The following is a 26,255-nucleotide window of genomic DNA, read 5'->3' as shown; positions in this document are numbered from 1 at the left end:
ATTCCACTTCTGGGAATATTTCAAAGGAAACAACATGGAAACAGCCTAAGTGTCCACTGATGGATGAATGTATAAAGAAGTTGTGATATGTGTGTATGTGTATATAAATATATATAATTCAGCCATAAAAAGAGGAAGTCCTACCATTTGTGGCAACATGGATGGACCCTGACAGCATTATGCTAAGGGAGATAAGTCAGAGAAAGACAAAAATTGAATGATCTCACGTATATGTGGAATCCAAGAAAACCCTGCAAATTTATAGAAAAAAGAGATGAGACCTGCGGTTAGCAGGGGTAGGGGAAACCAGAGGAAGGTGGACAAAGGTACAGATTTCCAAGTTACCAGATAAATAAATACAATATAATGACTAGAGCTGACACTGCTGTATGATACACAGTTAAAGTTGTTAAGAGGGTAGAGCCTAAGAGTCCTCATCACAAGGAGAAAATATTTGCCCCTTCTTTCCTTCTTTCCTCTTGTTGCATCTGTATGAGGAGGTGGGTGTTTGCCCAAGCTCTCGTGGTCATCATTTCACAACATATGGGAATCAAACCGTCATGCCATATGCCTTAAACTTACACGGTGATGTGTGTCAATTATTTCTCCATAAAACTGGGGAGATAAAAGAAATTGGTGTGGCTTTTGCTTTGATTTATGAAAAGGTTGCTACATGAAGAAGATATCACATAAAACAGCACTGTGGTAGCAGTGTTATTAGATGCAGTTGTAAGTATAGCAAGTAATGACTGACTAATTAGGCTCATTATCTTCTTCCTACATTCTGTTCTTTGGATGGGGTGGGCCCTCTTAGCAATACAGTATCTTCCTTGCTTTCTCTTGGATTAGCATGTTTCTCCAAAGGTTTCCTCTTAACAGGAGCGTGCAGTGTGATGCTGGTCGTCTAAGAGGGGATCATTAAGTAGTCGACTTGATGGTTCAGTTATCCCACAGTGACAGCATTGAGTAATTACCTATTGGTTTTGCCTCAGGGCGCACGTGCGTGCATACTCTCCCACACAAACACCACAGAGGGAAGGACTCTGAAATTCTGGCTCCTGAATATCAGCAACAGCTCCAAGTAGTAGCAGGTGGCTCTTCTGGAAAATGGCACCTATAGCTTCTTGCTCAATAGGACTTTGTCCCCAAGGAGAATAGTCATTACTCTGCCTCGGTTTTTTAGTTTCAATGCACTTTGGTATGATGGAGTGTCTTTTATGCTGTAAAAATTTTCCTTCCCTTTGAAATCTTTGTTTGGTCTTTCTAGTTCCAGTTGCGTCTTAATATGCAAGAAAGGCAGCTGTGTTTTCTTTTAAGCAAATATAATTGTGGGGGAAGGCGTCTCTGTTTATCCCATGGACAAATACATTATGGGTAATGCCAAAAAAAAAGCTTGGGACCCCAGAAAAAATATGTAAATCTTTTCAATTCTCTCTAAAGCAGATAAGTGCTGCCCTTTATATGGCCGTCTCCTGCACTAGCATTTTCTTTAGAGCCAGCAGCTGTGGGGGACTAGGGACAAACACATGCACAGGAGAAATGACCACGTTTCCTTCAGTTCCCACGTATAGACAGAGATGCACTGTGTCTCTTCTGGCCTCTGTCCATATTTCAGGCAGCCACGTTCCTAGTTATTGGAACCTACTGCCTCCATTTTGATAAATTATTTTTGAGGCCTTTGTGTGCCATTTATCGAATGAACTTCTGGCAAGGTTTTGCCATTTGCTGATCTTCTTTTGACTTGTTTATCCAGAGAGATCCTTTGTGCAAGTGTGGGAGACGATCCTGTCTTAAGCTATGGAATGAGAGAACAGAGGCAGAAGCATATATGAGTTATCCTTGGGAACAGAACACGGGCCTGGCCCAGGCAGGTTGCATTTAATAGCTTCTTGTTGCCTGGAAGGCTTCCGTCCCTGGAATGGCCCAGAGTGATCAGGCAGGCCCCTGTCATAAAGCCCCAAGCACAGCAGCGGCTGGGGAGAATCACATTTTGGCCCACAGCGGCTGGCAGGAAGACCATGCCCAGGAAGTCCTGCTCTCCGAGGTGGAGGGAGTCAAACTGGGAAGGTTGGATGCGAGATGGTGTAATTAACGGCTTCCTGGAGAAGAGGGAGCAATAATATTGGAAGCCAAATGGACGAGTATGTTAATGTATGGGGAAGGTACTCCTAAAATGCTCATGCAGGTGATCTAGTGACTGTCATGAAACTTTATTTTAAACGCATACTTTAAAAAGTTTAAATGCTGAATCTGAACCTCCTATCAGCTTTAAAAACAACCACAGTTAAGATCCAGCTTGAACATTAATAGGGCCCTACTCTTTTTCTCCAGGAAGGAAAGAAATAGACTAAGCTCAGATGATTTTTCTTGGTTTTGCTCACATTTTAGAGGGATGTGGAATGAGTCAGGAAGGGGTATTATCTGGTCTCTTGCTTACTTTCAGAAGCCTGGGCTTTTGTACGGCAAAGGGCTCACTGGAAGAAAGCTAGGCCTCTTGTGAATTTCGACATCACAGACTACTCAGCCTTCACTGCAGGACCTAGGAGAGTGCAGAACCAAGAGGGTCAGACCCCGTGCTAAAGCTAGAACACCGGGGCAAACTTTAGAGCAAAGGAACACAAATAAATTTGGTTTCAGGCACAAACTCCAGCTGATTATAGTGACCTCCCCGCAGTATGTTGTTGAGAAGGGTTCTGAGGCTATGACGAGGCTCCGCCTGGACTGTCATGATTGATGAGTGACGTCCAGCATTGGCATGAGCAGTGAGAGAGTTGGCATGTTTCCTTGATATTTGCTGCCCGGCTTTAGAAGCATATATAAGAATCTCTTTACTCCCTGACTGACAGTGCCTAAACCAGAAATAGGAAGGAGGAGAATGGGGAGGGAGCAAGAAAGGCTACAATTCTAATATCTTTTCTCAAAAAAACCTTTTTTCCCCTCTGTTCTCTTTTCACCTTTCCTCCTACCAGCAGGTTTAGTGAAATGAAATACCACAAACCAAGACTCTATTTTGTTACCTCTTGTCCTGGTGTGGCTCGTCGTAGGAGAGCCCATTTCTTTTGCCTCACGTCAGCTACCTGAGCACCACTGAAACTATTCCTGGCATTTGCAGGGACCTAAGAAATAAGCAGGAAAGAAACAACTGTTGGTAAAATGTCCTTCATGTGCAGTCATATCTAACATTTTCTTTGTAGTGAAGAGGAGAATATATTAACATTCCACTTTGATTAGCATTTGTAATACATGCAAAGATATTAACCTTCAGTACATTTCTGAAATAGTGTCTCCTGGGCCAAAGCCTTAGTTTTCAAGTAGGGAAATAAGACTTGAATCAAATGACCTCTTTCCTAAATACTGAGAGTAGTAAGGCTCCATCTGTTAAGTGATTCTTCCTTCAGTCTAAATATTGGCATTATAGCTAATATCAGAGATCGCAAAGTGGTAAAAATTTATGGTATTTGGTAGAAGTTAATATTATACTTGATTTATCATTGTGTTGAAAAGTTTTCAGGGGCTCCTGGGTGGCCAGTCGGTTAAGCGTCTGACTCTTGATCTCAGCTCAGATCTTGATCTTAGGGTCATGAGTTCAAGCCCTGCATTGGGCGTGGAGCCTACTTAGAAAACAAAACCAAAAAAAAGTTTTCACAAAACCTCAGCGCTTTATTTCACTGTGTGATTGTGGTAAATTATCTAATTAATTTATTCCCTTTGAATAACCACACCAGCTATTCAGACCTGAAACTGAAGTTATAATCCTGAGCAGTACTTAAGACCTTCCTCTTTCAAGATTCTTCAGTCCTAACTCCAGCTGAAGTTGCCGGCCACAATCAGGCAGTTTTTGACAGCTTACATTGATCAGATTAGGCAGAAAAGTCTAAAATTTCTCCTTCATGACATGCTGTATAGCCACAGCCATTATATACTTCTTAGCATGATATGAAATTATATATATAGAGAGAGAGATGGCAAAACTCTAAATTTTATAAGCTTTTTACATCATAAGTTAGTCATGTGCAACTAATTTCTGAGCAGGAATCAATCCACAGATATCTGTTGTGCTGTTCTCTGTGTGTGTGTGTGTGTGTGTGTGTGTAGGGATCCCTGGGTCTCTCGTCTGTCCTTCACAAGGGCTGCTCGTTCAGGTGCAGGGAAGACCACTTCTAATTTCTGATCTGGGTTTTCTTTGCATCCCATATTAGAGAGAAGAGAACCGTCCCAGCCGTCCTTTTCCCCATCCCCAGCTTGTGGACTGCGCTCCAACACTGTTAGGGTCACTGTCTGTCGATTTCAGACCATTTGGAAATGAAATCATAGTACTCTCCTATTTCTCCCTGCTCCTCAGTGTCCTTTGGTGGTTAAAGTTTTTGAGGGTGGGGTGGGGGACCAGATCTCACAGCATGAATAAACTGAAAAATGTTACCCAACATTTTTAATTAACACTGGCACTTCTAGGCTTCCTGCTGAGGACTGCCGACTTGACTTTACAAAATGACATTTATGACACTAAAGATACGGAAACTCACTGAAAGAGGCTGAAAACCAGTTCCTGGCCTGTTTGAATACTGGTTTAATGGTAATGGAACTTCAGCTGTGTGTTGTCGATTATTCTTGAAATGCCCAACTTGTTTTAGACAGGCTTTTGCTACTATGAAAGCTAATTAAAGCAGTTTGCCACCAATTCCACTGAGTTCCCCTCCCTGCCTAGTCACAGGTAGCAGCCCTGCCACCAGCAGTGGGCAACTCTGTGCCAAGAGTAATTACTTCAAATACAATTCCGTTTATTCAAAGGGACGACTGTTGCTCCCCGTGAGAACTTTGTTGAGAAAAGAAAAGATACATAGGTTTATGTTAATTGTATACCCCATGCTGGAAGTTTGATTTTAACATGAGTGCAGCTTTTTAGTCCCTTTATCAAAATACATGCAGGAGCCTTATTTTGCCACCACCTGAACACTTTGTGGGCACCTTCACGTTGTATGAACAGTCAGCAGCTCTCACATGGATTAGATTCTAGAACTTGATTTTTAAGTTGGTTGTTTGAAAGTGGAGCTTCGTTTAGCTTTGGACATAAGGTGATAACTAATAAGTTCCCAGAATAACGTACTGAAGTTTATTAGACAATACAATATTAATAATAATATTCGTATTCATTAAAAGCTTACTCTGTGCCAGGCATTGCATTGAGAGCTTAAACGTCACCTTACTAATCTTTACAACAATCTGAAATAGTGGGAACAACGTGCTGATTGTTCCTAGATGATGTGTACAAAAAATCAGTGGATTTGGCCACTTTGGTGTGAATAAAAGCGCATGGATGGAAAGTAGGGCAGGCGAGGTGGTTGTTGTAAGCATAGTATTTCCCAGAGCTGTGCTTTCACCGATATGTCATTGTTTAGATTTAAATTGTTTAGATATAAATTTATTAAAATTAAGTAAAATTTAAAATGCATTCCCTTTGCCTTGGTCACCTATCAGGTGCTCAGTAGCACCATGTGGCTGTCACCACAGTGCTGGACTGCATAGGTATAGGACATTCCCATCATCACAGAAAGTCCTGTTGGAGAGACTATTGGAATGCTAGTGACAATGATGTAGTCAAGAAAGAGATTGAAGACGGAGGAAGAAATCCCACTAGAAAGTAGGGTAGGGGAAGGTAAGAATGGAATCCATGTGTAGGAATTGCCTTTCTTTTTACAAAAGAAGGGACTCTGGGATGGGTTAGCCTGATGATGGGTATTAAAGAGGGCACGTACTGAGTGGAGCACTGGGTGTTATATGCAAACAGTGAATCATGGAATACTACATCAAAAACTAATGATGTATGGTGATTAACATAACATAATTAAAAAAAAAAAAAAAGAAGGGACTCTTCCTCCAAAGTAACACTAGAAAAGGCAGATCCAGTGTTTATAGTGGGAAGATAAAGGAGTTCTCTCTTGGTTTCTGTTTTTCTCCAGCATAACATAGACAAATGGCCAAGCGTGAAAGAGGAAGGAAAGGGGTGAGATTTTGGGGGGGGGAGGGGAAGGTTGAAGATGGGATAAAATGATCATTGTAAATGGGGTGAGAGTAAATTTATCACAGAAGTATAAAAGTATGGCAGGCAGAATTTAGTGTCTGCTTATGAATTTATAATGATTCAAGTTTCCCTGGTTTATGTGATTTTTCCCCAGAAACACTCAACTGGAGAGCTGTATTAAGGGACATTCATAAGGCAGACGTTCATAGATTGGGGCTGTGTGTAATGGCTTAGATTAATACTGCTGAATTGGAACCCTTAGGGAGATGTAAAACTAATGGAGCTCAGCATGGTGAATCCAATCCAGGACATGAATTGAGAAATGCATTGTTTAGTCCTGCAGTAATACATCATTATCCCTTTATATAGGAATCATTGAGATTCCACCTCTGAAATACTCATGTATGAGGCTCATCATAATCATTTGGAGAATTTGTATAGCAGGCTGTTGTTTTCTGTACTTCATGGTTGGTCTTGTTAATTTCGGTCTCAGCAGCAGCCTAGAATGTTAAGCCAATTTGCTAAATCTTGCCTGGCCTCTGAAAAATGCTTAAATCCATTTATGTAACACAAGGGGTTGAGGTTATATGATGTGTTAGAATTTAATGCCTTCTTATGGCATCAGTACTGAATACTTTGGTTAATCAGAACCAAAAAAAGAAACATGTTAGAATTTTTAAATTAAGGAGTAATTGTGTTGTTGATGTTTCATAGGCGTGCGTGTAGTAGCAATGTGATTATACATCCCATATAAACTTTCCACTTTCATTAGCTATAAAATGCTTGAAGGTGTAGCCCTCATTTATGGGGTATTAAATAGGGAAATATTAGTTACTTGAATTCATAATGTACTTTTCTTCTAAAACTTGGTCAGTCATGTGATTAGTTGTGCTTAATGCTAGAGATGAAATGGATTATCAGCAACTTACCTTCTAAGTTCTTTCTTTTCCCTACCAGTTACATTAAACATCCATTTCCCAAATACAAAGAGACTTTTTTTCCCGTCTCATTTCTGGGACTTCCAGGGAATTAAGAGGTTAATATTTATAATACTGAGTTTCAGAGATGCAAGGCACTGTGTACAAAGTCATGTTTGAGCATTTCTTGTAAACCTCTATGCTCCAACCCTTTGAAGTGGATTTAGTTCCTGTGGAAACTTACCACTGTGGTGTAGGTAGTGCCCTTACCCACAGTGAAAAATAAAATAAATTCAGAGTATGATTGTATAATTTTATAACATGGCTTGGGAAGTGGACATTAGGAATATGTGTAGTTGTGCTCTTTAGCTGTTTAGATTGTGTTTGAAAACAACCTTGGATACATCACCATCTGTCCTTCACATTGAAGCCAGAATAGGTATAAATAGTGGTTTAGTAGAAGTTTTAGTGGGTTCTTTTTCTCCCAACACCACAAATAGTAGCTTGTTGAGGAGGCAAAGGATATGAGAAATATTTCAAAAGTAAAATTAGTTACTGGAGGTGAAGAGGGAGAAGTAAGAATACTGATTGCCTCCTACGAAAGGTTGGCATTTTACAGGGTATGCAGCTGGTAGAATTGACGTTGATGAGCTTGAAGAGGAGGCAGCGGAGGGCAGAGAGACTATTCTGAGGGTAATAGTAATAGTAGTCTGTGCATAAACTGTTAGCTTAGCCTAGGGTGCTGTTAAGGCGAACCGAGCAATGGTTGAAAGTGAAAAGACTTTTCAAAGGAAGAACTAACAATCTCAGGGACTTCTGGAATATAAAGTATTAAGAGCACAAAAGAACAAAAATGTAATGCCTACTGATAAGCTAACGGTATTGCTATTGGTGAAAAATGGAAGGAAAATCTTGTTTGGGTAAGGAACTGGAAATCAAATAAATTGGACGTATCCAGTTATTGCTTAGTCTAAAGGTCTTTGAGTTAGAAGGAATATAAGAGGGCCACCAGATCTAGTCCCTAGCTTCAGGTAGGGAAGATTACCATCTGTGTATTTTATAAAGAACTGATGCCCAAAGAAGCCAAAGGTCACACAGCTACTAACTGATGGAGAGCAACTAGAAAACCCATTCTATCACACAGAAAGCAATGGGAAACCCCCCAAAGAGGGGAGGATAACTCCATCTGGAACCCCAGAAGAACAACAGGGGCAAAGACCTGAGCTTTGGGGATCACACACAACTAAGACAGGGAGGGAGGTGGGGAAAGCACAGTGAAAACCATAGGGAAGGGACCAACCTCCCTGATAGACAAGGATTTCATGGATGGAGCCAGCTTCCAGGCTTTCCACTCGTGTTACATTTTACTCCCAATGGCTTACCCCATAACTTAAAATAATCGGGTGGTTTCTCAGTCCTTCTTTCTCACAAGGTTGCTGAGATACTAAACCAGAAGGGCTGTGCTGAAGGCTGACATGTGTGAAGGCATTGTGAATTATTTCCCAGTTCACATTTTTGTTTCTGTGTAGAGTTGGCATGTGGGATTTCTTACCTGGTGTCTCGGTGCTGTTAAGTGCTACGGATTCACAGAAACGGGTTTTGGTGCTTAGGCAGCCTGAGGGAAAGCAACCTTTCTTTTAGCAGTTTTTCAGGGCATACAGTATCTGTAGATAATATGGCATTGTAATCTTTAAAATGAATTATTTCTTGATAAGCAACATATGCCTGTGATAGAAGATTTGAATGTCACATGCAAAAGTAGACCACCTCCTTAAGTCCATGACTTCCTATCCAAGTCCTCTTCTTTGAAGCAACTCCCGTTACCAGTTGTGTGTCTTTTTCAGATACATCCTGTGCATATATTAGCATATGCATGTTACATGATTTTAAATCGAACTTGAGTACATGATGAGCTTACAGAGAAGAAGTAACTGTTGTTGACTAACACCCATAAACTCCTCTTTTTCAAATGTACTTTATGCCAGGCTTTCTCCATCTTCTGTTAACCATTAGTCAACCATTACTTTCACTGCATGTCTATTTTGGAGAGCAAGAAGGGGCTCAAAATGAACGTACGAGACACAGTGTGAGCGTGAGGACAAGACCTATTGGTAAATGCACACATCGATCCCTGCCTCCAATGCATTTACTTTATATATAAAAGAAGAGCTGTGGTGGGAAATCCAGCGTGGGGGGAGGGGGTACAGGAGGGTCTCCGGCCGTTCCCTCGTTAGCATCAAGCATCGTTTGGTCTTCCCAGACACCACTGCGTGCCTGGCCAGTCGGCACACTCTGGGTTTGCAGGGCTGTCTCTGCTCTTCCGCCACCAGCACCTAGGGACACCTTTAGGAGGAGGATCCCTCTTCTGTACTCACAAGAGTTCCGTTTCTGTCACGTGCCTCCACTAGCCATTGAGGTTTCTCAGACAGACAAGACTTCTCCTCCTGCACCTCGCCAACCTCATTTTTTGTATTCTTGACAGTGGACTTCTTGCTTTAACCAGGAAATCTGTGTTTGTGATTGCACCACGTCTGCAAGGACCGGGCCCTCCATTCTGCCCTTCTTCCCTTCCTTTAAGGGACTATTGAAAACTCTCCTTTTTTCACACAGCCTTCCCGATTTCCTGACTTCTGAGCACACCTTCACTCATGACTGCCCTTGATGGGAATTCCTTTTCTCCTAGAATGTGTCTGTTGGAAGTGTTTGGCTTTCTGATCTTACGTAAATTTCCACAGGAATCATTGGAAGAAAAAGTTTATTAGTGACATCACTGCCTTTACTTCCTTTACTTTTCCGTCCCCTCCCTTAACTGCCTAAGCCTTTCCCGTTCTTTAAGACCCTACTGAAATTCTTTCATCTCATCTACGACCTCCACATCTTCAGCCAGATGTAATCTTCCCCTTTCATATTTTTCCCTTTTTCCCATCCAGTTGTACCCCGTTAAAGTAGCTCCCTCCATTTCTCTTACTGCTCGTTCCTGAAATTGTTTCTCCAAATGGCGAGGGATCAAATGCCATGGCTTTTATCAGCCGCCTTGTTGACAGTCTCCTCTGTCGTGAGGCTCAGCCCTCCCCAGCTCCCCTGCCTGGGACAGTGTGTTGCATGGGTTCTTCCCTGTACTCTCAGCTCTGGGGCCGCCCCACTCCCTTCCCTGCTTCTCTCCCCCTCCCTGGAGGCTGCAGTTCTGTCCCAGTGCCCCCAGTGTCTTGCTCAGGGATTTCTCTGTGCTTGCAGCCCTGCCCCACGCTCAGGTCCAGCTCCACCCCCCGCGCTCAGGTCCAGCTCCACCCCTGTCCACCTGGGGTTCCTGGCATCCTTAAGCACTTTCATTCTGTAAATCCTCGGGCCTAAGCCATGTGTGTGTCGTTCAGTCTTTCCTCTTCTTAACTCTGTGTCCGTCTGCTAACACGTCCTTCCATTCCTGCTTTCCAAGGCTGCCCTTCTGGCCTGTTTCTGTACCTGGGGAGTGCCCTGCTGGCCTCCCAGCCTAGGCAGGTCCCTCTGCCGTCTATCTGGTCTATTCAGAACAGATCCATCTTTTCACAGTGGCATCTTTATAACTTCACCCCCTCATTTGGAAAGGCTGGTGGCTTGCCATCAGCTGCAGAGTAGACTCTAAGCTGCTGTCTGTTACAGGCAGTCTCTCCCAGTCCCAGCCCCTTCCTTTCCAGCATCGCCTCTCACCTCTGCAAGCGCTGCCTCCAGCCTGAGTCCCCTGAAGGAGCCTGGCTCCACTGAGCCTGGACTGGGGCTCACACACCCCCCAGCAAATGACCTCTTGCAGTCCCACCCTTCATTCAAGAGTCTTCTATTATCCCATCTCCTTTTCCGTGGACTTCCACACTACCCCCATCCGGGAAAGACCACTCCCTCCTCAGAACAGTATAGCACCTTTCCTTGGCACCCTCATTGCCTTGGGCTTGACTTCTGCGAGCGTGTGTCTTTAACGAGTGTGTGTTTTTCTCCTTCCTTTTGTTTCTACACACCCTTTAGCACCCCCTTCACAGTGTGTACACGGTGGCCAGCACGGTGATGCCCATGTGGCTTTTCCCTGCCTGGCTGCCCTGTGTTCCTGGAGCTCCGCCGGTGTGGCCTGGTGACCCCATTCAGGGATTTCCCGCATCCAGTGGCAATGCTTACGCACTCTGCCCTTCAAGTCCTCCCCACGGCAGGGAGAACCAACAACGGGCTTAGCTCCAGCTGCTTCCCACCTGCGACTCCCCCCTCCCCTCCTCGTTCCTGGCACTCTGACACTTAGAGGGCAAATCAGTAGGGGTGATTTTTTCTTTCCTTCACTTGTCACTAAAATAAATACATTCGCAATTCTTACAGTTAGGAGAGCCAGCCACATGCCTTCCTGGGTGTATCTGGGAGTCGGCTCTTGCTTTCCCAGTGCAGTGGAGGAAGGAGTCTCCCTTCAAGTGATGCAGCACACCGTGTCACTACAGACTTAACATTTGTTCTTCACCTAGTTGTGTTAGGGTGTGCCACAGTCCGCACTGAGCTCTGTGACAGTTTTGAAATTTTAAAAATGAAGCTATTCTTGACTTCTCTTAGTAGGAAAGGCACTCTTTCACACGTGATCACAGCAGGGAAGAGGTGGGGGTAGTGGGATGTATTTTTATGCTCGGGTGACTCAAATGGGATTTCACCAAACATCTCACCCCGCCCCGCCCCCAAGCATCCCCTCAGCTGAAGAGCATAAGAAATCCATCCAAAAGGGTAATTCTTTTTTAAAAATTTTTTAAGTGCCTAAAAATAGGAGCTTAACATGAATGTGTACGCTCAACCATATTTCTGTGCAGACTGCTGGTACCATACTACTCAACTAGAAGATTCTGTGACTCTATGCTATTATAGTAGTTAGATCTCGTTGATGAAAATGATATAATAAGGCCTAAGAAATATATATTTCTCCAAAATATGGAAGGATTATCTCTGGGAGGTTGTATTCAGTGTTTCATTACATTTGCTTGGAGAGTCTTAGATTCATTGCGCGTATGCTCCGTCAGAAAAAACCTGCTAAATTGCCAGGACTGGTGCCTGCCTTTTGGTTGTACTGGGGACAGCCACACTGGCTATAGCCAGTTCTTCCTCTTCTGAACTTGAGGACTTTCTGCGGGAAGAATGGGCGATGAAGAGAAGTATAATATCCCCCTTCTAGAAATTGCAATGTGAAAGTTGTCTTGGAAAACAAAGGCCACAGTTTGTTTCCATGGTCTAGAATGTACAGCCTCCCCTTTGCATTGTCCTTCCCCATGGGCTGGTTGGGATGCTCAGCTAGACCCTTTGCTTTTGCTCCACTGAAACTCATCTGGCCCCAGAAATCTTTCTTCCTCCTCCATGATTTCCCTATAATTCTGGTATATTCTTTTGCTTCCCAGTATCTTTCTACCTTCCCCATCTTATCCCCGTTCCTCCTGTCTCCCTCCTACCTCCAAATTTGGGCATTGATCCAGGACCAAATTATCCAGTTTAATCTCCTTGGCCATATCAAGTAATAAAGCAATAGAGTCATTACAAAAGTCATTCCCAAATAGGAAAAACAATGAAGGCTGAAGAGTCATTTTAGCACCAATGGAGAGTTACCACCAGAGCTCTCCTACTAAGACAGCAAATGGGAACTTTTCTCAACATTTGTTTATTGTTGGTAGGTCTAAAATTGTGCTCTGGCTTCTGATTATTTCCTTGTGGATTCCTACTTGACTCAGAATGTATAAGCTCTAACTCTATACAGCTAATTCCACCTCTCCAAACCAAGCCTGAATCAGCAAGTGTCACGAACACAAATACCAAGCTTTTCTCTAGGGGGAAGTAGAGGAGTTCAGAAGGCTTGGAGTCACCAGGTTATGGGTGTATTTATATCCCCAAGGTCAAAGGAGGTCTCTCCTCTCCATCTCTGAATCTGTCTCTCTAGTCTAGATACACTGGACAGATCTTCAGCAGGCTCTAAAGTTGCTTCGAGAAAATCATAAGGCCAGTTCTTGCTTCCTGTTCACTAGTGATAGATGTCCTCTTGTCTAAAACACTATATTCCGTTTCTGTCCTATCCCAAACCAGATCTCCGGGTTTGTTTAGCACTATGTTTACAATTATATTACCTCTCAATCTCATTATAAGACATGTGCAATTTGTCTCTCCCCACCCCCATTAGACTTTGAGCTATCTGAAGGCAAAGATCATATCTTATTCAGACCCTATCATAGTGAATGGCATTTAATGAATGCTTAATAATATCTGTTATTGGAATAACAGAATGGATGAAAGAATGAATGAACCAGCCAACCCTCATATTTTCCATTCTTAGACCAATTTTAGTGAACATTCCAAAGTAACAGGATAGAGGAAATAGAAATCACTCATAAAGTCTGGGGGACAAAATAAATTAACTTGTGTTGGCATAAGTTCAATGTATTATATATAGGTATACACATATTGTATGCGCAGGATTAACATTTTGTAAGTAGTTTCATTAAACAATTACTTTACCAAATCAGGTGAGAGTAAATGCCATGCTTTTCTTTAGTTGTACTTATACTATTAATAATAATGCATTTCTTCACCTTGAAGCCTTATTGAGATATTTCAAATAAAAATAATTTGGTGTATTAAGATGGCTTGGTCTCGCTCACACAGTGATGTATCCCTTGGAGATTCACATTTAACATTTGGCCCTGGACATCTCTGCATTCCATGGCTTGTAGGTTTTTTAAGGGACAGAGAATGCTTCTGCAGATAGTACAGTTCTTATAAACAAGGGCCGCTTCTATGAACTGCGATTCTGTTTTGTTCCTACTGTGTGGATGCAGGAGGTGATGTTTCTAGTCAGGATTCTTGTGTAAACTGCTGTTGTCTCAGGCACTGCTAAAGCAAAGAGCTGCATTGTTAACCCACTAGTCCCTGTTTTTATTACAGCGTTATTACTTGGCATTTATTAAGCAATAACAATATTCCAAGCATCGTTAAGAAAGAAAGGGAGAAAGGGAAGGATGGCTTATACTTCTCTAAATTAAGGCTCACTCAGTGCAATATGTTAGCTCAAGCATTTCGCCTAATGAGAAGATTGTGTGAGTTTGAGAAAGCAACATCTCATGAGTCCTGGGTTGTTCCAAAGAAAGTGTGATCGGAAGTTGATTTGGGGTCCTTTCAGGTTGAGTTAATGTTGGCCTCATTTATGTTCTGTGTCCCTAAACTCTGTATAATTATTGCCTCTTATTCCAGATACCTTTTATGTAAGTAAGAAATATTTTATCTCTCTTTTTGAGATGTATGCCTTGCTGCACATAGCCCAAATGTGTCAAGGGTACCATGATGTGGTAGAAAATTGAAATTAGCCAACTGATTGTTCTTCTCTGCCTCATACCTGATGCCTCACTTCACAAATCTTTTCAACCAAATAAATAACTATTTCTTGTCCAAGACATTATTACTTGGAGAAATTTTCTGGGAAAGTTTTTTTTTTTTACTAATATTAAGTGGCCATTAGTCTTTCTAGGTTACCAGATTTTAAGAAAATATTTATAAAACAAAAATGGTTTGGGCCCTTATTCTTCGGAGATACAGCAGAAGATGGCCCCATTTTTCTAAATCCAGATGCTTGTGGGGTGAGTCCATGTAGTAGAATCTCACTCAGGGTATGGTGAAGTTGGCAAGATGTCATGTGGTTCTCTGAAGAGTAGAGTAAGAGCAGTCTGCTCAGGAAGACAACGCAGACATCTGGGAGTCCCATAACGTCAGATGTAGTATTGTCCGCTGAGCCCCATGAGAAGGCAGAGTAGCCAGCCCCCACAAGCTTTCACCTGGTCACCTGTTAAGTTCCCACTCTCCTCCTATGTTTACCCTAATGTCCCCATCATTTCCAAGCACTCAATATTACTGAATAAGGAAGGAAGATATATTGCAAAATTGGAAAGCTTTTCACTCACCTTATATTCTGGTGTGTTGGTGTTCATCTGCTTGGGGTGTGTGAGGCCTGTTGGTCTAAGAACAGTGAATCTGTTATGTAGAGCACCGCATTATTCATTTTATCTCGGATGGGTGACCAGAGGTCCTGTCTGTGTATTTTTCCAGGTATTAGGCCTTCTACGTGAGATGTTAATACCTGTAGGACTGGCAATGTTTTCCTCTCCCTTCCTTGCAGATAGGTCACCTTCCTCCTGTGGATCCAGATTATTGAGTTGTGATACTGACCTCTTTCTCCAAAATCAACCATTAAAATTAAAAATTAAATATTAAAATATTTTCAGATAGATCTTGCTGTTTCAAGCCTTGGGTGTAGAGGATAGAATTCTATAAACTCTGTTGTATCTCTAGCCAAAGCTGAGTTTTTCTTTAACAACACCCAGTTGAATCTGCTGGTTGAATGGAATGGCACTCATTGTGGGTAACGATCCACTCTCCAGCCTGATTGGTTCGTTGAACTGAGTGCTGGACTGGGTGTCCTCAAGGTCAGCGGTCCCTCCTCTGATACGGGGGAGGCCTCTTGGCATTTTTTGTGTTGAGATGATAGACAACATCATAGCTCACATTCATCATTTTAGAAAATAAATGTTAAAAAAAAGTCCTCTGCGGGGCGCCTGGGTGGCTCAGTTGGTTAAGCGACTGCCTTCGGCTCAGGTCATGATCCTGGAGTCCCGGGATCGAGTCCCGCATCGGGCTCCCTGCTCGGCAGGGAGTCTGCTTCTCCCTCTGACCCTCCTCCCTCTCATGCTCTCTGTCTCTCATTCTCTCTGTCTCAAATAAATAAAATCTTTAAAAAAAAAAAAAGTCCTCTGCTTTTATTTCACTTTATTTTTTCAGATTTTATAGCAACGTGTATATGGAGACAAGCTGAAACTAAGAAAGCAAGCAGCTTTTGGAGATGTTTGGCCTTTTAAGTGTAATTGAGTTGTCTTTCGGATTTTGCATTGTTAGAAAGAGGCTGTTTACATTTTATTCTGGAAACTATTATTAGGATATTGTAATTTAAGGTAAAATGAAAAAAGTTGAATAGATAATACTTTGAATTAATACTTTCTTCATTGATATTGCATTTTATGATAGCTTTATTATAAATGATGAGTGTTTATTACATATTTTTAACTATTGGCAATGGGGTTGAGAGCTTTAGTTTTGTATTATAAAAGCAGAAATCCTGACTCCTGGGCTTAACATCTAATGAAATGTTTAATACAGAATAAAATTAAGAGTTTTTGCATTGTGCCATAGGAATTAGAGCTAAAGATTTAACTCCATGGCTGTGTTTGGTGCCTGCTTTTAATGTGGTAGATACCATTTTATGAGATCACCAGATCCCATGAAGGATGCATTGTCGCAACCTGCTAAAAGAATAGGAATTATTTTAGCACCAGCCATTCTCATATCTATCCATCTACCCGTCCATTCCTTCCCTGCCTCCCTTCCTTCCTTCCCTCTCCCTCTCTTCCCTTCTTCCCCTCTATCCCTCCCCCCACTTCCCTCCCTCATCCCCCCCCCCACCACCATCACCACTCTATACTTACTGGTCCAGATACAGGGAAAGGGTCCTTTTTTGTGCACCTGTACTCCTAATGAATGATTTCTGTGTTCCCGAGAGTGTTAGGAATTTGTGGCTGCTGATTGTTATTACATGACTTCTTTAGCCTTCTGGTGGAGACTGGCATGAGGAGAGCTGCCTCCATATTTTCTTTCCTTCTCTGAAGTTACCTCATTATCCTTGCCATTTATATTAGCAGAACTAAAAAGATGGGTAAGTAGTTTCCTCGAAATATAAAGCTCAGACCCACATCAAAGAAGTTTCTCAGACATGAAGATGGGGGAAGCAGCAGTGAAACCTGCAGATAGCTCGAAAACAGATGGCCGAGTATCAGGGTGTCACCGAGTCTGAAGAGGAGAGCTGAACACTGCCTATCTCAGCTTCAGTTTTACCGAAATGTTTTTATTTGTCTTTGACCCTTAATTCAACTTACAAGAAATTATCCCCAGGAAAGAATCAGAGACAACAGTAACAATTTATATCCATCTCCATGTTATTTTAAGCACTGAAAAATTAGTAACAGCCCAAATGTATTTCTGTATTCTTTTCTGGGTTTTTTTCTCCCCGGAGTTTATACAATGGCCCTGTCAGTGCAATGAGCAAAATACTTGGATCTGTTTTCTTAGCTGCCTTTTAAGTGAATATTTAGCATTAAACATTAGCAAAGATGGTTTCACCAGCTACAGAATGCCTTACCAGGAGTGATTTTATTCTCTGTTCAAGTCTTTGGCTTTCCAGTTCTCTCGCTGAATACAGTCATCAACCCCCTTGGTCCTCATTGCCACTGTGGGGTGGAGTAGGAAGGGCAAAGGCAGCTGCTGGTGCTTGTGGGAGTGAGGGGAGGAGGAAGGGAACAGAGTGTAGAGTCCAGGAAGGAAAAGGAAAGTGAAGAGGGGCGTAGAGATACGTGGTGGGACCCATCAAAATCCCAGTCATTGCAAGTGACCCCAAAACCGGTTTTTTTTCCTTGTTTTTCATCAATATATATTTTCAAGTATCGACTTTATTCCACCAATTCCTTTTTGCCAAGTATGTTTTTGGATTACTGTTCTATCTCTATTACTGTTTCGAGTTCTCCAGATTTGTATTTCATCTTTGTCTTACATTTCTCATTCACCAGTGCCTTTTTAAATCTTATTTTCATGCAAAGATTAAATTGTTTAAATGTCTCTTGCAGCTAAGATTTAATTTTCCTTCTTAGGTATCTTGAAATTCTGCCCTCCTGTTATTTTTGCCTAGTAGTGGCTTTTTCCATCAGCAGGAAGGAAAGCAGTCAATAGAAATCAATTGCTGACTCAGTGGCTATATGGAGGGCTTACCATAATGCATATTGGAAATGCCTTTAAACCTTTTCCTGAATGGAAGGTGCCATGGCTTGTGTTTTATGGCCTTCTAATGGTGGACGGTAATCTCATTTAGCATTTTCCCAGAGTGAAAACAGTGCATTAGAGTAGCATAACAAGCATTGCAGATCAATACAGAGGCAGAGCTTTGCCCTTACAGATTAATCCAAGAAGAATGTACCAGAGTCTACTCCAGCAACTGGGAGACAATTATGCTGATTTCCACCCCTGTTCCCCCCTTTTCTGCTATCTAATCATCAATACACATTGAAATGTATACAAAAAGGATTTCAGCAGATGTGTGTGTGTGTGTGTGTGTTGTGTATACACACACATAGACCAGACCAGCAGACAGGAAATCAAGGACCCTGGAAGTGAGCAGTATTGATTTGTGGTGATAAAAGTATATTTTGACACATTTCAAATCATAAATAACTCATGGATATTAACTTACATGACTAACAGCTCAACCCAGTAAATGTTTATATACAGCTTAAATTACTTCTTTCTAAGGAGTTCATAGTATTGGATGAATTATTCCATCACAAATAGTTTTTTAAAGAAAAAAAGAAACACCCTCTTCTTTATGATGTGTAGTATGTGGAAGCTCATTCTTTACAATCTTTTTCCTGAATGTTAATGGGGAAGAGCTGAAGAGAAGGTCGGGATTGTTCTCGTCTTCTTTCCCCATCCTCCTTCCTTTGCTTTTAAATCTAAGATATGGTAGAAGAATCGTGGTCCTCAGCACTAGGATAGAACATAACCCTGTTTTCCCATGAACAGTCCTAGGCATTAGTCATGTATTTACTGGGTTCAGCTGACGTAATGCTTAATTATATTTTATTCAACATTTATCCAGATGTGTGTCTTGCTATAATCAGTAAGTTTGTGGTGTCTGTGCTTCTGCTTTTCGAAGCATAGCTAACTCCCTTTAGATGCTGATGTTCATGGAAGGGAATTAGGGAAATCCATGTCCAAAAAAATTCATAGACATTAGGAACTTTGAAATCTTAGAGAGAATGGAAACTCCAGGGATTGGTTATAAATTCTGTTCTTAGGTATTTGGCAGAGCAGTAAGGTAGTGTTCAATGAAAAAGTAAAAGTGATGTAATGTAAAAGTTGTGGGATTATTATTTTTTTTTTTTCCCTGTATGTCTACTTTCCTTAGAAGGTAGTAAGAAGTAAATTCCCTCAGGGACCAGTAACATGGTTTGCATTTCAGTTTTCTGTACAAGCAAAATATGTATTAGCTTAGTGGGTTGGATAAAAGTAATGAGACAAATCATCACCCAGGGGTTTCCTTATTGATGAGAAATATTCCCCCTATATTCTCTAGGGTTTTTTTTTTTTTTAGAACCCATTTAATATAAAATAATGCTATTTCAAGATTACTACAGAAATAAAAAACTTAAATTGCAAAAAAAGAACTGATATGAAAGACTAGAAGCCTCTTGTACTAAATAAAACTAATTTGAAAAATATGAATTCCTAGATTAAAAGTGATAATTATGTATTTTTTCTGTGTATGTTTAGTCCTTATAATTCAAGTTCCTCTACCATCTTAACAAGAATATTTCCTTTTCATTGGTATAATTCATTTGGTTGATTTTATTATCATTTTTCAAGTGTATATTTTAAGATTTTTGGAGGCACTTATGTTTGGTAGTGCATATTCACTGAAAGCAAATCTTAACTAAAATCTGAGATTTGTAAGTATAATTAGTAAAATTTTAGCCCAGAAAATTTATAAATGTTTTTTCTCCACCCATTTGTATTCTCAGTAGTTTATTGCATGACTTCTATAACAGTCTTTACTTCTTGGGATTTGCCTCCTAGTAGATGTAGGCTAGTAAATTACACCAGGTTATGGTGTAGTCAGTGTTAAGTGGAAGGTGAAAGAAGTGATAGAAGAAGCTAATACAGGGTCAGTGGGGTCGCCAAAAAGAGAATAGTAGACTCCACCCTCAATGGAGAGCTAGTGAAGCTGTCTAGAGAAGGTTACACTTCAGTACTTAGCTCAAATATTGAAAGTCGAGTCCTTATTTTCTGGATATATAGGAATGGGTGGGAGTTTGGGTACAGGGCATGTCCAAGATTGAGAGCAGCATGAGCAGAAACATGAAGGGACATGTACAGATCAAACCCTGAAAGTGGTTTGGTCAGGCTGAAGCAATGTAGGGAATGAAGGCTGAAGAGTAGGTGGAAACCTGATCCAGAAGGACTTGCCTGGTTGACCTTGCATTTTGTTTAGAAAGCAGTAGGGAGAGATACGGTCTCAGTGTTAGAACCTTCTGGAAGGCAGGAGTAAAGAGGCAAAAACTAAAAGACAGATTAGTTTAGAGGGCTTTGCCTGATTCCAGGATAAAAGTGATTATGAATTAATGTAATGGCAGTGCATATAGAGAAGGAGGACCAGACTGCATTATCTCGAACTTTGCAACCTGTTGGATGTGGGCATGAAAGAGAGAAGTTAGGGCTCTCAGGTTTTTGATTTGGCTGACTAGGCTGAAGAGTATTGGCACCATTCACCTGATTTAGGTATAGGTTTGGTTGGGAATGTTACAGTGTCCGGAGAGGCTCATGCTGGTATCAATTACTGGAACTAATTTCAAAGAAATCATTTTTAGAAACTTTTTTTCTACACTTGCAACATTTATATCTTATGTTTTACATAATCTTTAGCCTTGATCTTCACTCTGATTGAAGACCGTTTGTCTCACTGGTTCCTGTTTTTGTTTGTAGGCGGTATGAGTTTCGTCCTGTCTGTGCTGATCTGCAGGCCAGAATTCTCCAGTGTTACCGCCAGAATTCCCAGCAGACCCTCGGCTGCTCCGCTCTGGCCAGCCAGTACATGCACTGTGTCCGTCAGGCCAAGCAGGTGGGTGCGCAGGCCCCGCTAACTGGGGCACCAGGAGAAAGCAAGCCCGGCATCGTGGGGCAGGGATAAGGACGGAAGAGCTTTATAAGCCAAACTAGTCGTCATCGTCAAAAATTGCCATAACAGGTCCGTTAGTTAGTAATCAACTTCCGTCCAGCTGGTTGTGGGAAGAGCCCATATTCTCCTTGTGTGTAACTCCTTTACTTGCAGGAAAGACAAAGATTCTTACTAAAACAATATTTTTTTCCAGTTGCTTTGAACTTCTGTCCTTTATGATAATTGTGTCCTGAAGGCCATTGCCCCATATTTCTTGGCTAATACTCAAAGCCAGCAAAGAGGAAGGATACAAGTTAAGGGGCCAACAGCTTAGGGTCTGTAAGCAGCAAGCAGTTGTGCAGAGAGCCTGGTTTAGAAATGCAAAAAACAAACAGAAAGCTAAAACAAAAAGCCACCTTTCGAGTTCCATTCAGTCTTCTACCAGTTGGTAGAGCCCACCGGATTGAGAAGGGAAAGTGAGGCCAGAGATGGGATTTAGGCAACACTTTCCATCACTTTTATGTACCGCAGCCATACTCTTCTTTGACCCTCCCCCCCATTCCAGAATAATTCGATGTTCACAGGACAATGTGTTTTCTCTAATTCACGTGCTTTAGAAAGCTAATGATAAACCCTGAAGCAAATGATCAGTTCTGGCAGGTCACATAATTGCCTACCATTTAACTGACTTAACAGTTGGATGTAGGTTGTTCTGACAGAAATTGTTGGAAACCTTGATTCTTTCTGCTGACAGACTCCCTAGAGTTGACCTTCTGACCCAACTAAATCTAGTGTTTGAGTTACACAGCATGCCTTTCTGCAGTCTAATTTGCTGTAGTTATAATAAAACCACTTAGTGTAAATTTCTAACACTATAAATTTCTGATATTTATGGGAGGGTTGGTATTATCTGTGTAGCTGGAAAGTAACATCAACACTAGTAGAAAAAAACATAATCAGGATTTATTAAAAGCCCATGTTTTCTTTAAAAGCCTAGTGGCTTGGGGCACCTGGGTGGCTCAGTCATTAAGCGTCTGCCTTTGGCTCAGGTCATGATCCCAGGGTCCTGGGATCGAGCCCTGCATTGGGCTCCCTGCTCTGCGGGAAGCCTGCTTCTCCCTCTCCCACTCCCCCTGCTTGTGTTCCCTCTCTCGCTGTCTCTCTCTCTCTCTGTCAAATAAATAAATAAAATCTTTTAAAAAAAAATAAAAAAATAAAAGCCTAGTGGCTTGAGGCTTTCTTCTGTTTCTTGCTTGTAGCTCCAACTGTGTAATTTCTAGTGGCATGCCAGTGATTCTTTTCTTTAAAGGTCTTTGGTAGAAGTAATGTTGCTAATGTTAAGTTAGTACATTTTATTTGTCAAAGACAGCTTCTGATATGCTCTTAACGAGCCCGAACCTTTAATACTGATACTAACTGACGCACCTGGGACCTGCAAGCTGACTCATGGATTTCTCTAACTTGATATTAGTGCCAATTGAGGAGGGGGTAGTAGTTAGTGCAAAGAACGGCTGTGACAAAATGTATGTTTCTACACTGGCGTCTGACAAACATGCCTGTTCGCACAATGTGATTTGTAACATTACTCAAGTGGCAACTGCAAGGGTGTATGGGGTTTCAACTTCACCCTGACTATCTGGGTTGTGTTGAATTGTTTGCACCCAGCCCCATGCTATCAGTGGCATATATTTATAGAATAAAACAAAGTTACTTTGTAACAACATCAAATATGCCACACGGTGCAGTAGGGAGTTCAAATTGGGCAGATCTGCGTTTGTATTGAAGCTTTGTCTTTTACTAACTCTGTGACCTTGGGCATTGATTTTTCTCTCTGAATTAGGGTGATGTTATCCCCAGTGTTGTGGGGATTACATTTATATAAAGTATTGGGTAAATCTTATTTTTTCCTTTTTCCCTCAGTTGTGTTATTTCATTCTGAAACCACTGAACAGATCATCCCAAAGCACCAAATTATTACTAGTGATTCCAAACGAGGACCCCCCCACCCGCCCCAGTCTGCAACATAATTTAATATCCTTTCTGTGAAGTGTGTTTTGAGGTACCTGTTGTTTCACAACTCTTACATTCAAATATTAGGGAGCATATAACACCAGGTAATAATACAAAGATAACTGTCCACAAAGTATTTTTACCCTAAGATGGGCAACATTGTAATGGGCAAGAAAACAAGAAGCAATAATACCTTGTATTTCTATAGTACTTTAGATTTCCAGGTGATTTCACATCTATTCTCTTGCTTGTTTTTATGACAACCTGAGATGTAAATAGAGACGGTTTTATTTTCATGGTTTTACAGTTGAGAGACTTGAAACCCAGGGAAGTCATGATGGTCAATGTAACAACTAAACCAAGATACACCTACCATAAAAACAAAAAAATTAAGAATGGTGTTTGGTTTTTGAGTTGGGTGTGAGAAGAGACAGCCATTATCCACTAATACAGAAATAAGGCAATGAGGGAAAATGTCAACGATGATCATGAAGTGAAGAGAAAAACATGAATATCAAATTAAGTCGTAATGGAGACTAAAGGTAATAAATAGGGAGGTGGGATTATAAAGGCCATGGACAAAGGTGCAGCTCAGCAAAAAGGTGCCCTATTTTAAGACCACACCAAAATGGCCACAGAGGGTTAATACCAGCATTTCCTGAGCACTTTTCCTCTCATACCACGTTTCCCTTTTTCTCAGTGTGAAGTTTGTCTAACCTTGTGACCCCTGACTCTGCCCATTGTTAGAAGGGGCTTCAGCGGTATAGTGGTTCTGATCGTCCATGGTAGCCGATCCTGACTGGTCAGCTTCCCTTTTGTGTTCCCTTGTTAAATCCAGAGAACCACCTAGACATGCTAATATGTAGAAAATGGTCAACATGACAACAACCCATTAGGTCATGTTGTCCATTTCCGGCATAGTGCAAGAGTTTTCCCCTTGGAATAATTCCAAGAACCAAATCCACTCCACTTTTAAATGACTCATAAGATTGGGCTTTCACTGGTTCCCTTGAGGCACTGTTCTATAGACTAATAGATTTTGCTGATTGGAAAATTTCCGGATATTCCTTAGCCTTATTTTTCCTTTCTTCATGCATTTACTCATATCAATCTTTCTTCAGCTATTCTTAAACAATTCCTCGTGGGTTGATATGAGACATTTAGACTGTTACTTCTAGTATATTAAGTTATGTATTCTTCATAAGGGTAAAGAGGTAATAAATTGCTGTAATTATTATTTCTAAGACTTAAAAGCTACTCGCTAGCTGTATGAGGTACGCCTTTTAAAAATGTAGGAGGACATCGATTGATAGACTGTGTCTTTTATTTCTCATATCAGCTTAGCTTCATAGCTTTCTATAAACTCCCCAAGATTGAATTACCTGTTCTTACCATGATAACCTGATTCCTATTCAATCTTGGTTCACCTACCTTACAGGAGACTACAGAAGGTGGGAGAGAAATGGGAAGCCAGGGATATTTGCCGCTAGTGGATCAAAATGTACCCAAGTTTTCTTTATCAAAAGGAGGGGAAAGGATAGAGAAAGGGTCCCTCTCAGATCTGCATTGCTCCGTTCCCTGGACACCCCACTGCCCTAATATTTTCTTGCAACATCTGGCTGCTTGGCGGGTAGCATGCTTAGGGGGCAACTCGAAGTATTCCAACTCTTTTTCCAACCCTGCCGCTGACAGGATGGTACAGAAGCTGGCTGGACTCTGGGCAAACATTCTTTGTTCCCTGGAAGGTAGAATTTTGGGGAAATACTGTAGGTAACATTCCAATCTAGTCACGGTGATCTGGGTTTCAGTTTCTTCTTTGCTAAATTATGGGTTTGAACTAGGTGATCCCTGAGGGCCTTCCAGCTGTGATGCTGTGGGACTAATTCTACTTCCACGCATGAGAGCAAGAGTTTGTGTGTACAGGAACAGAACGACGCACGTCTCTGAGCACATTTCAGTCAAGAGGCATCTCTAGTGTAGGCAGCAGCCCTGCTTTGGGGACCTCCAGCACTTGTGCCTCTGCCTCTTAGATTTTTCTGTCCTCCTTAAACTTGCACTTCTGGTTTTCCTGCATGTTGCCTGGCCTCCCACAGCTATATAGCCTTTCCTTGAAGCTGATGCTCCTGACAGCCCCAGGGAAGCCAAAGTGGTGGAATGAACTAGGAGGGGGTAAAAACAGTTTCTCCAAAGGCAGTGTACTGAGAAACAGCTGTCTCAGCACTACCTGGCAGAATGTAACCTGCCAGCTAATAAACTCCATTAGAAAATGTAGGCTGTCTACCTCTAGCCAGCCCTAGGCTCCCCTGTTCTACAGTGGCTTTCACCTATACTCCATGGATCGTGGGTGGTAAGGGAGTGTAGAGACAGAGCAGGAAGCCAGGTCAGAAGAGCCAAGGAAAGCCTGGGACTAAAAGCAAGGGCCAGACCCAGGGGATGCCTAAGGACAGAGGTCAGTGTGGAGCCTGGAGTCAGATGACAGAGGCCAGTCAGGAAAAGGTAAACCATCACAGAAGTTTAAGTCAGCAAGGGGGCAGTGGGTCAGTAGCCAAGTAAGCAGCTCAGTTAAAGGAAGGATCTAAACGAGGACATCTTGTAAGTGAGGCAGTGCCTACCTTAGGCCTGTGCTTCCTGCTGGTATCGTTGGGGAGATCAGAACGTCACCCTGTGGTAGTGGAGAGCGTGAGGTCAAGACCCTGGTAAATGAGGCTGGATCTTAATATGACGTTACTTCAGCCCAATGCTAGTGCATTCAGTTCTTCATTTCCAAAATGAAATGGTACTTCCAGTCCATGGGTAACCCCCAAAATAGAAAACCTGAACTAAGATCAGGGCATAGGGAGGGATTCCTATGGCAGGAAGTGTCAGCCTTCTTAAGGACATTGCATTTTATCTCCCCTGTGACCTGGGTTTGTGTTAGATGACGTCTCAAATACCTCCCTGTTGTCTAAGTGTGAAGAAGGTCTAAAAACACAGTAGTCACCGTTGCTTTAGAAATCAGCATTCTTGAAAGAAAAACCCAGTGCCAGAGCAAGCTGTATTTTATCATTGTTTTCAGATGAATTATAAATTACATCCAAATGATTGAACAGATTCATAGGCTGTTAGAGCTAGACAGACCTTAGAGATCATGTGACCTAATCCCATCTTTTCACCTGGAAAAATTTGCAGTCACAAAGGGTCAGTGATCTGTTTATGGGACAGAGTCCAGACCAGAATAGCCCATTCCTGGTGCCAAACCCAGCCTGCTGTTTTCTGTAATATCAGCTGTCAAACATGGGTGAACATCAGAATCAGCTGGGGAGCATATTTGAAATGCACACATCTGGCCCCATCCCTGGAGATTATGGTTCAGAAGGTCTAAGGTTGGACCTGGACATCTGAACTTTCAACAAATTTCCCAAGTAACTCTGTGCACAAGAGTTTGACAGACATACTCTAGAGCCCATTGGCCTAACCTGGATTAGAGGTCTTCGATCTTTCAGAGGCCCTGCTAAGTTTCTGTTTTCCCTTTTCGGGAGTTGAGGACTTGCCACTACCT

General features: G+C 41.8%; 1 protein-coding gene across 3 annotated transcripts in view; it reads left to right on the top strand.

The window, feature by feature from the left end:
- The window catches only part of CHCHD3 (coiled-coil-helix-coiled-coil-helix domain containing 3), a 271,740-nt gene that overhangs the window by 239,653 nt on the left and 5,832 nt on the right, over positions 1–26,255 (top strand). For all 3 annotated transcript variants that reach the window (XM_035021132.1, XM_035021131.1, XM_035021133.1), the window contains exon 7: positions 20,536–20,671. In XM_035021132.1, coding sequence (XP_034877023.1) covers positions 20,536–20,671 — 136 coding nt within the window. The remainder of the gene's footprint in view (positions 1–20,535; positions 20,672–26,255) is intronic.

This window comes from Mirounga leonina, unplaced genomic scaffold, assembly GCF_011800145.1.
Source record: "Mirounga leonina isolate KUSES-001 unplaced genomic scaffold, KU_Mleo_1.0 Mir_174, whole genome shotgun sequence".
In the NCBI taxonomy this organism is placed as follows: domain Eukaryota; kingdom Metazoa; phylum Chordata; class Mammalia; order Carnivora; family Phocidae; genus Mirounga; species Mirounga leonina.
Note: the sequence above shows the minus strand (reverse complement) of the source record. Positions and strands in the feature narration are given on the sequence as shown.